Source organism: Naumovozyma castellii, chromosome 1, assembly GCF_000237345.1.
Source record: "Naumovozyma castellii chromosome 1, complete genome".
In the NCBI taxonomy this organism is placed as follows: domain Eukaryota; kingdom Fungi; phylum Ascomycota; class Saccharomycetes; order Saccharomycetales; family Saccharomycetaceae; genus Naumovozyma; species Naumovozyma castellii.
In genome coordinates, this window is record NC_016491.1 from 502891 (window position 1) to 516209 (window position 13319).

Genomic DNA, 13319 nt, shown 5'->3' on the forward strand with positions numbered 1-13319 from the left:
TATTGCCGACGACGTTAAGTACGTAAAGGCGCAAGTTGAAGCTGTGCATTATATAATGAAGATATTAATTAATGATATTAATGTGGGATTATACTTTTAATATAATGTACATAATAATGGTTGAAGAAGTGGGAATGTATAGACAGAGTATATAATTGGGTACCCTAACGGATACGATTATATATCGTATGAGTGTTTGAGAAATTAATCACGGCTTCTTTCAGCCATTGTTTCATTTCCATATATGCCTTTTTATTGTTTTTTAATATTTTGGCACAAGTCAAAGAGGTTCTTCCTTATTAATGTAAATGATATCAGCAGTTTGATCAAATCCGTTGAATGGAGTGGCGGCAGATGAAGTGTACGCACCCAAGTTTGGGAAGTATAACCAATCTCCCACTACTAAATCGTACTTCAAATAGTATTCCTTGGTAATACAGTCTAATCCATCACAAGTTGGCCCCCACATAGACACCTTGTATGGACACTCTGGCTTGGGACTGGATGAGTGGAAATCTTCATAATGAAATTTGTTATCATGGTATAGGACTCTTGGGTTTGGTTCTTGGTGATCGAACAGAATACAATTCATATTTCCGTAGACACCATCGTTAATGTAGAGCATACATTCTTCCTTATTATTGTTGACCGTTCTCTTGGCGATAACATGAGCTGCTAGAGTGAAGGCAGTTGCAACGAAATATCTACCTGGTTCAGCAATTAAATCCACTCCACATCCTTCAGGAAAAAATTCATCCAATGCCATTCTTAGCACTGCACTGGATTCAGCAAATGTTTCAAATTGGAACCCCCCACCAACATCCAAGATTTTCAATTTTGGCAACTGGTATTCATCCACAACTTTGTTAAAGACAAATTTAGCGTCCTTTACTGCCTTATATAAGCTGCTAAAATCGGATGCACCTGATCCAACATGGAAGGAGACACCGACCAAGTTCAAATCCAATTCTTTAACTTTAGCTAACAATTCATCCACATTCTCCAAATCACAGCCATATTTAGTAGACAACCTACATTGAGCAGTGGAATCATCGGTGGCAATTCTTAAGAACAATTCAGATTCAGGATGAAATTTTTTAATCTTGTATAATTCCTCCACGTTATCAAAAGTGGATTTCTTCACCTCTTGCTTAGCAGCGAATCTAATAAAAGATGAAACCTTACAAGGATTAGCATAAATGATTCTTTCTGGAGACACTCCCAATTTCAAAATGGTTTCAATTTCCAACTTGGAAGCACAATCAAAATTAACACCCATATCAGCCAACAATCTTAGGATCAATGGATTTGGGTTACATTTGACCGCGTAATAAGGTTGGATTCTGGGCAGCTCCTTTTGCCAATTCTTGTGCAAGTTGCGAATTTCATTCAAGTCACAAACGAAGAAGGAATTCTCCTCACCGGGGTCGCAAGTGTCCTCGTTAACGGAACGGACTCTTTCTTGTAGAGCTTTAGAAATTTGTGGGTGTGCTTGATCATGTGGTAGTTCGGCGATTTTGGGGTCTGCCTTCAATTGAGCCATATATTGGGCTAAGAATTTGTCCTCCTCTGTGGTGGTAGCAAATGAGTTTGTCATTTCCACTAGAGTGGTTGTTGAGTTTTGCAAAGTTTGATGGATTTCTACTTTAACGTTGGACATGTTCAAATGAGGGTATTGACAGTTGGATGAAAGCTATGGGGTGCTTCCTTCTTCTTTCTTTCTAGTATGTTGAAACACAGAAAATGATCTTTAATGTTTATTTTCTCCAAAGATTTATTTTTAGGAGAGGGTGAGCTAATTGGCGATGTGTTTGGTTAGTTGATATATGGCAAACAGAGCAGTGTTGAACGAAGTGTTTGCAGTGTAACAACGAATTGAGGTGAGATGTATTCAGAACTCAGAGATGGGTTACGAACGTTTTTTGAAACAAGTTGATTGGATTAGTCAACGAGAATGGATCCATCCATCCAATACCCAGATTGTTTTTATAGACGCAAATTTTTTTTTGAGCATTTTCCTTCCTCATCGCCGCATCTTTTCTCCGTTTTTTTCTTTCGGTTAATAGCAACATGTCACAAATTAATTACTGAATGTATTATATTATATTATATGAAATGATATTTAGCCGGTTGTCTATACAGTGGTCTCGGTGATGTAGTTGCAGAACAGACATCTGTAACCCTCCACTGAGGCCTTTCTTGCTTCCACGTACTGGGTCTCCATGCCGTTGGCCTTCATGATGCTTAGTTCACCCTTGGTAGGGATCTTCAAACAGGATTCGTTGAGGCATCTAGTGTGTGTCTTCTTGAACCTCAACCCACACGAGTTACACAATTGGTCATATTTCATCTTGGACCAGGATGGTCTCCAGCATGGCGAATCGCTGCTGTGGCAGGAGACACATTTTCTTTGAATGGTATGATGATGATGACGTGTTGTACCGGATGATCTTCTTCTTGATTTCTTCGTTGGTGAACTATTGCGAATAGTCGTTGTCACACTTCTGTTCTCGTTTTGCGTTGGTGTCTTTAAATGGAGACTACGAGAGGGGGAAGAAGATCTGGATCTAGATCTGGACCTGGAAGAAGGTGTGGATAGTGTTGATGATGGGGAAAATGCATCCACTGCAAATTTATAGTATTTGGCGGATTTATGCGGGGAGGAAGAACGTGAACGTTTAGGTGATTGTGATCTGGGAGTCGTATGACCTGAACTTGTTGGAGTAGTGGAATTGCTACTAGATCTGGCTGAAGTGATCCCATTTTGATAATCAATCCTTTTCACTAGGTTATTTGCAGCTGCACCAATGGAATGTCTCTTGGAAATGCGATGAGTCCTTGGTGTTTTCGATTTGGAATTAATGGAAAGAATGTCTCTATTGTCCAATAACCTTTTCACTTCTAATGCTTTAAAACTGTTAGTCTTCTTATGACGATTGGAAATTAATTTTTGTTTCTTTATTGTTTGTACTAATTTTTCACTTATAAATGGAGTGAACTCAATGGCTGTTTGCACCTCTGCTTGTTCTTCTTCACTTGCCACACTTTCATCATCAGTTTCATCCGATGCCATTGAGGTTTGTCTACTTCTCAAATAAGATGATTCATGTACCAAATTGGGAGAGTTATGTTGTGGACTCATTGGTGGTGTGACAGGTGTCGTATAATGCCAACTGTTATTAGATAAATTTTGGAATTGATCTTTGGGTTCCAATATGGAGGATAATTTCATCATACGGGGGGTGGACCCCTTCTGATTCATTATATGTTTATATTCCTGGTAGTTTTTCTCCTTGCACCATGTTATTATGTTATCCTTCCAATATGGTGTTGGTTCTGATGTGTCTGGATAATGGTAGGAATTTTCTTGAATTCTTGGATCTGGTAATAATTGTAAGTGTCTCAACGGTGTCAAAGTAATGTGGGATGTGTTGGATGTGGTTGGCGTTAATTTGGGGAGACGATCAAGTAGATGAATTGGTGGAGAAATGGGTGATTTGGAAGTATTATTGAATGGTGAAGGTAAAGAATACGGTCTAAATTGGGATGAGGATGAGGAGGATGTTAATTGACTCTTTTCGAATATTGGTGATGCCTGAGGTGTGATGGTGGAATAGCTGTTATTTTTCTGATGGAAGTGGAAATGAGAAGATGGGTAATGTGTTGGTGATGCTGGTGCGGTGTTTGCCTTTTTCTGTAGTAAGATGTTCAATGTACATTCTGTTGGGTTGTTATTCAATAGAATGGATGGTAGAATTGGGGCTGAATGAGTGTGATTATTGGTGGGACCTAACGATGGTAGTAATAAGTCATCGAAGAATAGTTTGGAACGAGGATTTGTAGTGCTGTTGTTGCTGTTGTTGTTGCTGTTGTTGTTATTATTGTATGAATAATTCTTAATGGAAGTTGCTGACATTCCTAGATGAATGTACGAATTTATGCAATAATTTTGTTATGTGACTTTAGTATTTGGCAGTAGTAGTGGTTTTGAAATAATGTATGTACATATATATATATATATATATGAGGACGGGAGAAAGGATATTGCTGGGTTAATTATCTGTGATAAAGATAGAAGTGGATCAAGTTAGATCAGATCAGATCGGATCGGATCGAATCAGGTAAAGAAGTATTACCAGAAGGGGACATGTGTAATGCACGTCATTAAGCAAGCAAAGACCAGCTTAATTGAATATAATTTTGCTGGTCTTTGACGTTTGCGATGCTGACATTTTCTTTCTCTGCGCGTAAACTATTGGCGCGATGGCTGGTTCCAATAATTACTCAGTGGATGCGTGAAGGAAGAATTGCGGTTTTGTTTATGGTTGGATCATGTAAATGAATGATCAAGTGTGTAATAATAGAATATATCCTGCCATATGTTGGCAGTGCTGTCTATCTTTATCGTGAAACGTACATATTCAGTAACGTAGGTCTTACCCGGAGTTGCCGAGCGAAAAAAAAAATCTATGGTGTTAACGTTAACGATGAAAAATTGAGAAATAGGATTGTGATGAATAGCAATGGAACAAACAAGGCCACGCTGCAAGGACAATGAATTCCATGACCAATACTTCGCACCAACCTGAGATATTACAACTTTTCATCAAGAAGATTCTAGCGCATCTCGATGAGACGGATCCCTCCAAACTAAATTCGTTCTTGCAATTATTCAATGGTACGAATTGTAAGATCATATTCAATGCGACCCCGTTTGCACAACCGATGCAATTCTTGCAAATGTGGCAGGAGGGAGTGGTGCAGACACAACACGCATTGAACAGTGTTGATTTCCAAGTGATCCCTGGCTCCGGCACGATGGTTGTGAATATAAACAGTAAAGTGCGTTTTGATGAGAGCGGGAGGGACAAGATGGGGCAGGACTCGTTGTTGGACAAGGGCGCACCTGCGAGCAGCGGGAGGGGCAGACCGATCTACGGATCTTACTTTGGAGTTTCGATGCAGTTGGTCATAGACGACCGGATCTTCCGCAACGATTTCAACGGCGTGATATCGTGCTTCAACTACAATATGGTGTACAGGCCCGAGGACTCGCTGATGAGGGTCCAATGAGGCCGCTAGTATAGAGTGTTTAAAATCCGGTTTATAGAGGAGTGTAGAACTAGAACTAGAACTAGAGCTAGAGTGACGAGTACATAAGCAATACACGATTCGACATGGATGGACGACTGGCCTCTCCTCTTTCAAGATCGAAGTTGTTGGAAATTGTTGGACTGGGCCGGCCGACGCTTTCCTGTTCCTGCTTAGTGAGCGGAGCGCGTTTCCCGTGGCGTCAGCCCTTTCCCCAACGGTTCCTGGGGCGCTCCATTGTGCCATCCCATTCCCCAACAAGACAACTGGCAACGACAACTTGGGGTAGTCCTCTCACTCACTCCGACAGCACAACAACAAGACAACCGTGATGGTTGGTTGAGGGTTATCTGCCATCGCGGTCCTCAATTGGGCCCTCCCCGTATATATAGGGCCCCATTTCACTTCCCTGTGTCTTGTCCTGTCTTGTGTCGGGCGTTCCCTCTTGTCTGCTGCCCCAATCCACCAACAGAACCACTCAATTCTACCGCCATGAACGCCAACCAGGAATACTTCCGAGGGAAAACCCTCCTACTATCGATATGTGCTCTCTTCACATTCACTACGTTCATATTGATCATCGTCGCTACTGCAGGGTCCACTGCAAACTATAAACCATTGACCAACATCTACATCGGAGATGCAGACATCTCCCACATTAAAGTTACCAAGGTCATTCCTCAAATCGGCCCCATCTTGACTATTCTCGGTACCGCTTTAACCGCCCCAAACACAACTTTGGAAGGCATTTTCGGCTCGCTAAAGGCCATCGCTGATACTCCCGCTTTGACGCCATTGATGACTATCTTGTCTAATGCCGAAAATGTCTCGTCAACTATGCTTTCCCTGACCGATTTGGCTCCCTTGGCCATTAGTGGTAATCCTACGGAAAATACAAAGGAATTGGTGGCCATGAATGGGCTGGTACATGATGCATCGGATCCTAATCAAATGCTACAAGGTTTAAGCGCTTTGGTGTTACCATCCATTGAATCCATGAACGAGACTATCGCTCAACATGATAACTCTACACAAATTGTCATGGCTCTATTGCAGGATTCTGATGATCCATTGAACTCCACAGAATCTTTGCAAGTCTTGAATGGGTTGTCCATGGCTGATAAGGCAAAGATGTTGCCCGTTTTCCAAATCTTCCAAGATACAAATAATAACACGGCAACTTTATTCGCTTTGCAAGAATTAATGTCCGCTGATCCACCAATCGCATCGTCCTTGGCTACCAGTCTCATTGAAACTTTGCAAAGAGCATTGGGTAGTTCTGATTCAAATTTGAATTCCACTTTCAATTCTTTATCCGCTGCCGTCCCTGATAATATGAAATCCTCGTTGGATGCTGTAAGAATCTTATTACAATCAACCAATCAACCAAATGATACGCTTTCCATTCTTTCTGATTTAATTGAACAAAATATAACAACTTCGGAAACTGCCAAGAAATCATTCGTACAATTGACTAATTTATTGGTTCATACTTCTGATCCACCAATGGTATTAAGATCAGTACAAAGTTTAGCTCTAGTACCCAACGTTACCAAGTCGAATCAACAATTGGATGCATTGCAACAAATGCTCGAGGCAAGTTCTGATCAAAATTCTACCATAAGCATCCTATCTCAATTGAATCAAGGGTTAACTCCAAACAGTACTACCATTCAATATATCCCCTCGTTATTCAATCTATTGAGTGCATCTTCTGATCCAGAAACTACTTTCTCCTCCTTGGTGACCCTAACTTCATGGGCCCAAGAGAATCCATCCACTTTTGTCCCCATCATCTCCATCCTTGACGATGCACAATCAGTACAAATCATTTCAGAACCACAATTAGTAGCAATGACCCCTGAATTGTTGACATTCTTGGGAATCCCCATCCATTTCCGTCTATCCATCTTCTCTCTATGTAAGGCAGACATCAATAACGAGATCATATCATGCACAGCACCACATGCCGTCCAAAACATGGATTTCAGAGCCATAGTCTACGCAAGTTTAATGGATTCAGAATTCAGACCATATTTGCAAGCATTAAACATCACAGCAGATAAATTACATCTTGATGGGAAATTACAAGACAGAGAACACGAATACGTACCTTCCATAAAGGCAACTTTGGCAATGAATTTATTAGCAATCATCTTTAGTTTCTTCACTTTAGTCATCACCTTCGTACTAATGTTTGTCACAAGATTAGTCATTAGCAAGATTACTTGGCTTTCCACCCTTCTACTATATCTAAGTGTTGCCCTATTCGCAGGTTTGGGTGCCACCGTCCTCACAGTCGTGGTACAAATCATCAAATCAGGGACTCATCACGATAACTATGGTGTCGTGTTTAAAGGTGGATCTGCATATTTCGGATTGGTTTGGACAGCATTTGCTCTAGCGGTCATTGCTGCAACTTTATTATTATGGGCATGTTGGAAGATGAGATACGCTATGGGACTACTACATCAAAAGAGCACAGTATCAGATGTCGAAGATGGAGGAGAATTCGTGGACAAGAATACCAGTGGAGAAAAGTTGGTCATGGCTACTACAGATTTGACCGCTACTACCACTGCTGTCACTGCATTGGCAAGTGAATCATTGCCCAGCAGCTCCAGTAACACTGAAGAGGACACCAACGAGAAGACCGTCGTCGCATGAAACGAAATGAACCTAATGTATACCATATCCCCCTTTATTTATTCATTTATTTTGTCTAACTTTGTTTAATTTTGTTTAATTTATTTGCTTTTCTAATTTATCATTTCGGACTTTTTCTCATTAACGCCGCACTCGTTATTAGTCGGGGAAATTAGCCGCCCTATACAAACTGACTATATATAAAGACCATTCATTCATCATAAGGGACAATGCACTCCAACTCACCAAGACAAACAAACAAACAAGAAGCACTATGTCGTCCCCGATAACATCCTTCTACCAAAAGCACCGGCTCAGCATCCTAAGGTCCTCCTACATCGTACTTCTTTTCACAACTGTCTACAATGCCAATAGTGGAGGCACTAGCAGCAACAGCAACGCCAAGAGACAAAGAGACAAGAAGAAACCAGAAAGGGCACAGGATGAACAGGATGATGATGCTACGTTGGAACCCATGGAAGACTTGAAAAGCATCACTACTACTTCATCTACGCCGCCGCAGAAACAACAGCAGCAAATGACAGTCGCGGACTCCCCCGCCCCCAAGGACAATGACAAGTTACACCAAAAAACTGATTTCTTATGGAAACTCATTGTTCGTGATAAGAAATGTGCCATTCTTTTCCTCACACAGGCAACTTTACTTGTAATAAGAACTTTCCTTTCATTGCATGTGGCTACATTGGACGGGAAATTGGTTTCATCATTGGTGAAGGCTCAATACCCCAAATTTTTAAGAATTTTACTAGGTCAATGGATGGTCCTCGGTATACCTGCAAGTATTATTAACTCGTTGATAAATTACATGACCAAATTATGCTCAGTGACAATCAATAGAAGAATTTCCACTTTCCTCTTGGATAAATATTTGTCTAATCATCACACTTTCTACGCAGTCGCTGCATCCACAGGTTCAACATCTGAAATTCAAGATAATTTAACAAAGGATATCTATACTTTCTCTACAAACACTTCTGTCCTTTTGAACCAATTATTGAAGCCAATGTTGGATCTTTTACTTTGTTCCTTTAAATTATTAACTTCAAGCACAAATATGATGGGAGAGGGGACATTGGCTCTGGGATTGATAGTTTACATTTCCAATTCAATCTTGAAATTGTTCCAACCAAATTTTACTAAATTGACAATGAAGAGAGCATCATTGGAAAGTTGGTTCAGATCATTACATTCCAACGTCCATTCCAATAATGAAGAAATTGCACTGTTAAGAGGACAAAATAGAGAATTGACTAATTTGGATTACTCATTCTATCAATTGGTATTATTCTTAAATAGAGAAATTAAAGCAAGAGCATTGTATGATTTGGCAACCACTTTCATTATAAAATACACTTGGGGTGCGGCTGGACTAGTTCTTTGTTCCATACCAATTTTCTTTAAGGATACTACAAAGGCATTGACTACTAAGGGAGTGGATGAATCAGATACTACTGCAGATTTTATCACCAATAGAAGACTTTTATTAATTGCTTCCAGTTCCATTGGTAGATTCGTGGAATTAAAGAAAAACATTCAACAACTTCGTGGTGTTGGCTTAAGATTGAATAGGTTCAACGATTTATTAGATGCAAATTTGGCACCAAAGCAACAGCAAATGCATGAAGAAAATAATGTCATCGAATACAATGACTCTTTAATCAAATTTGAAAACGTGCCGCTCATTACCCCTGCAAACCAAGTATTGGTTGAGGAACTAAATTTTGAATTGAAACATGGTGATCACTTGTTAATCATTGGACCCAATGGATGTGGGAAATCATCACTGTTCCGTTTATTGGGAGGTTTATGGCCCATAAGGAAAAGTGAGAAATCTGGAGTACAAACAAAATTGATAATGCCCAATAGAACTACAGCTGAAAATGAATGTGCTATATTTTATCTCCCACAGAAACCTTACATGGGAAATAGATCCACATTTAGAGAACAGGTCATTTATCCAGATACCATTGAGCAATTTGAAGAGAAGTTCCAAGGTGATTATGAAAAAGGTGATCAAGAATTGACAAAAATCTTGGAATTCTTAGAGCTAGAAGATTTAGTGACGGAAAATATGTCATTATTGTTAGCACAAAGGTCAATCACAAAAAAAACATCCCAACTCTCTAAGAAAGGAGCATTTTCTGGACTATTAAAGAGTTATAAAAAGGAAGACTTTGAAGATGATGATGTAGACAATGATACCGGTTCTAATTCTTTGTCCATTGAACCATTAATGATCGATATTAGAGACGCTTTTAATATTAGAAGAAATTGGTCCGAAGAACTATCTATTGGTGTCCAACAAAGATTAGCCATGGCAAGAATGTATTATCATAAACCAAGATTCGCCGTATTAGATGAATGCACATCGGCAGTATCACCTGAAATGGAACAAAAAATGTACCAAATTGCTCAAGATTTGGGAATATCTTTGATTTCAGTGTGTCACAGAACCAGTTTATGGCATTTCCATAATTATTTATTGAAATTTGATGGTAAAGGTGGTTATCAGTTTGGTCATTTCGATCCTTCAAAAAGATTGCAAGCTGAAGAAAAATTAAGAGAGTTGAATTCATTATTAGATCAGAATGTTCCCATTTGGAGAAAGAAATTGAATGACCTTCAGTTGGCAAGAACGTCAAACATTATCCGTAAATCACAAAGTGAATTGAATATGTTAGAAGGAAAAGCACGTTCAAGAAGTGGTACACCACATCCAAAAACAAAGGTGAAGGGTTTAGTATCAACTAGTTTGGATAATTCAAATAGACCACTATCGAAAAAACTTATTACTGTTTCCAAGAACAATGGAGAAGATACCATCTCCCCCATGACAAAAAATTCAAGAAAGCAAAAGGAGAGAGAACCTAGTAAATTTGATAGAAATTTGCCTAATAAGAATAAAAAGTAGCAATTCATAGAATTCAGTGTAGCTGTGATGGGTGAGGTCTCAATAATATCTTTCATGTTATTCATACTAATACTGATTTGGAGATTGTGACTAGTCAGAAACTAAGAAAAGTTTTTTTGGATAATATTTAATACATAACTTAGTCAAGAATGATAGCATAATATCACAAATTAGTTTTACCTTGATGATTTATAAGGAAATAGTAGAAAATGAAAAAAAATGGATGACTGTTCATGTAAAAACTATACGTTTATAAAATGATTATGAATAAGAATAATATGAGAAATGCGACCTAATTAAAAGGGGAAAAGAAGTGTGCTTTGATAAACTTTATATATCTACTTCATTTCTTGGAACCCTGGTAAGCGATGGTTACTGTGGCTGCTGTTCGTTTTACTTAGTGCTCCTGGAGTCGTCTCTGTCGAGGCAGTCATGCTATATTTTGCTGGAGATGAACTCGTATTATTGATATTATTCATGGAACTAGAAAGATTTGACCCATTATTGGAATTATTACCAATACCGCCATTACTAGCATTAATAGTATTATTCTCGCTATTTGAAGATTGGACCAGTCTTGGTATATTTTCAATTTCTTGGATAATAAACGCCCTTTCATTCATAAACATTGGATCCTGAATGTCTAGACCAAAAGTTTCAAAATACATTAACAATTTTTCTCTATTTTTCATTAGTATGTCTTGGATCGGTTTTTGTTTCTTTGGATTGGCCATCATAACTTTAAATATATTGAATGCGTCAAACTGCAAATTTTTGGATTTATCTGTCATTAAAGTCATTATAATTTTTAGATTTTCTGGTTGGTTTATATATGCGTTCATAAGTAAGTTCTGAGATCTCATAACTACTAAAGAAGCTAGTAGTTTTGTACTTTGTCTTTTCGTCACATAACTTCCATGAGTCATTAATCTATTGATGTATTTGATAAATTTCGCAACATTATTTGAATTAATGAAGAATTCCTTGGCAACTAGTTTCACATGAGTAGTAAAGGCAGAATTTATTATTTGTAAAGATTCAGTACTCATTTCGAAATTTGCCAGTCTGGCAAAATCAAAAAATTTCCATAATTGAGGATCCTTTAAGATAATTCTACACAATTGTTCATATTTGATACATTCTAATATCATGTTCCCTGTAACTAAGAATATATCTTGTGACCCATTTTGCTGTAGTGATAATTCCACTGTTCTCAACATTAAATTGATTGTTCTTGGTTGAGATATAAAGTAATCAACCGCCACTAATTTATTATCTTTAGAATAATTCAAACAAATTGCAAAGATAAGCATAACTTCTTTTCTAGCCTCAAATTCCAGATCTTGGAAATGGGATAATAGATGAAAAAACAGATCACTGCGGAGTATGGCCATATACAGCTCATCAATGGCTTCTGTGGTGGGACGCGGTTCGGTATCACCTAATATAAAGTGTTTTAATCCAATTAAATACTTGGAACAATCTTCTTGACCTTTCTTTTTCACATCTGTTGCGGAAGATAAGGACGATATCTTAGTTAGTTGTTCGGTTAGCAACTTAACGTAATCGGAGGGCGTCTTTGGTGATTTCTTCCACCAAAATCCCACATCCAGGTCCTGGTTTTTATATTTCTTGAACATTATTCAGTAGATTGACTAATCTATTCTAGCGGTAAGTGCACAGATACAATTGGGGTAAACGTAGGTTACAAGTTATGAACCTAAGATCTTTCTTTTGTTTAATCGTCAGCTTAGTACAGTGTTCAAATCGTATTCATATCTGTTCGATCTTTTGTGTTAAGCATAAAAAAATTGCTCTGATAAAAGGGTAAAAATAATGAAGGATGCGAGGTTCGAACTCGCGCGGACAACCGTCCAACAGATCTTAAGTCTGCCGCCTTAGACCACTCGGCCAACCCTCCATACTAATTTTATTTACTGTGTAATGATTAGACCGGTTATTTGTTTATGATCTTTCTTTATTTTTTTGGATATATATTTCAAAGGCTTCAGGAGGCTTTTATTGATATATATATTATCTTGGCTTTTCAATAAGGCAATGATAACTGGTTGTCAAAAGTAAAGGTTAATCTTTATTATAATAATAATCTATATCCTTTTAAATCTATTCTACAAATGCAATCATAATGATTAGTTCTTATCTAATGTACATAACTTTCTTCTCTTTTTCATCTCGTCGAGCATAGCATGTTTGACACGTTTCATATTGCCTATCATCTTCTACCAGATATCCTCTTGTTTCAGTGCTCAAACAATACAACTGTAAGATAACCGATTTATTTGAATTATTTATGATTACCAACGAATGTTGATGTTTGATTTTACTATGTGTACCAACTAAGGTTGATGTTTGATTTTATTATGTGTACCAACTAAGGTTGATGATTTATGATATTATGTTTACCAACAAACGTTGATGATTAGTTTATTGGATTTTTATTAACAGGCATCTCTATGTTCCGGCTGGCCATGTATTTCGGCAGTCAAGCTATACGAGTTTTCTCGAGCGTTCCGATTAGTGTTCCCTAATCAAGTCGTACAGAGTTTTAGAATGTCCTGTTGTCACTGAGGGTCATGACCTCTGGAACGGTGTGTTAAATCTAAATTATTAATAAGTTTACCTATTCGGG

General features: G+C 38.2%; 6 protein-coding genes and 1 non-coding gene across 7 annotated transcripts; 3 read left to right on the forward strand and 4 right to left on the reverse strand.

Moving 5' to 3' along the window:
• Positions 1 to 280: 280 nt before the first annotated feature.
• SPE1 (ornithine decarboxylase SPE1) lies at positions 281 to 1660 on the reverse strand (the record flags this gene model as incomplete). The annotated part of the gene is made up of 1 exon (XM_003673165.1): positions 281 to 1660. The coding sequence occupies one exon, from the start codon at positions 1658 to 1660 to the stop codon at positions 281 to 283; it is 1380 nt and encodes a 459-aa protein (XP_003673213.1).
• Positions 1661 to 2134: 474 nt separating this feature from the next.
• On the reverse strand, positions 2135 to 3916 carry ASH1 (DNA-binding transcription repressor ASH1; the record flags this gene model as incomplete). The annotated part of the gene is made up of 1 exon (XM_003673166.1): positions 2135 to 3916. One exon carries the CDS (start codon positions 3914 to 3916, stop codon positions 2135 to 2137), a length of 1782 nt encoding a protein of 593 aa, XP_003673214.1.
• A 638-nt stretch (positions 3917 to 4554) lies between these two features.
• Positions 4555 to 5073, forward strand: MTR2 (Mtr2p; the record flags this gene model as incomplete). The annotated part of the gene is made up of 1 exon (XM_003673167.1): positions 4555 to 5073. One exon carries the CDS (start codon positions 4555 to 4557, stop codon positions 5071 to 5073), a length of 519 nt encoding a protein of 172 aa, XP_003673215.1.
• A 510-nt stretch (positions 5074 to 5583) lies between these two features.
• On the forward strand, positions 5584 to 7758 carry FAT3 (Fat3p; the record flags this gene model as incomplete). Its single annotated transcript, XM_003673168.1, has 1 exon — positions 5584 to 7758. The coding sequence occupies one exon, from the start codon at positions 5584 to 5586 to the stop codon at positions 7756 to 7758; it is 2175 nt and encodes a 724-aa protein (XP_003673216.1).
• Positions 7759 to 8011: 253 nt separating this feature from the next.
• On the forward strand, positions 8012 to 10669 carry PXA2 (ATP-binding cassette long-chain fatty acid transporter PXA2; the record flags this gene model as incomplete). Its single annotated transcript, XM_003673169.1, has 1 exon — positions 8012 to 10669. One exon carries the CDS (start codon positions 8012 to 8014, stop codon positions 10667 to 10669), a length of 2658 nt encoding a protein of 885 aa, XP_003673217.1.
• A 338-nt stretch (positions 10670 to 11007) lies between these two features.
• Positions 11008 to 12309, reverse strand: HYM1 (Hym1p; the record flags this gene model as incomplete). The annotated part of the gene is made up of 1 exon (XM_003673170.1): positions 11008 to 12309. The coding sequence occupies one exon, from the start codon at positions 12307 to 12309 to the stop codon at positions 11008 to 11010; it is 1302 nt and encodes a 433-aa protein (XP_003673218.1).
• A 197-nt stretch (positions 12310 to 12506) lies between these two features.
• On the reverse strand, positions 12507 to 12590 carry NCAS0Atrna11L. The gene has a single exon. It is a non-coding gene; the product is annotated as a tRNA-Leu (tRNA).
• Between the last annotated feature and the right edge of the window lie 729 nt (positions 12591 to 13319).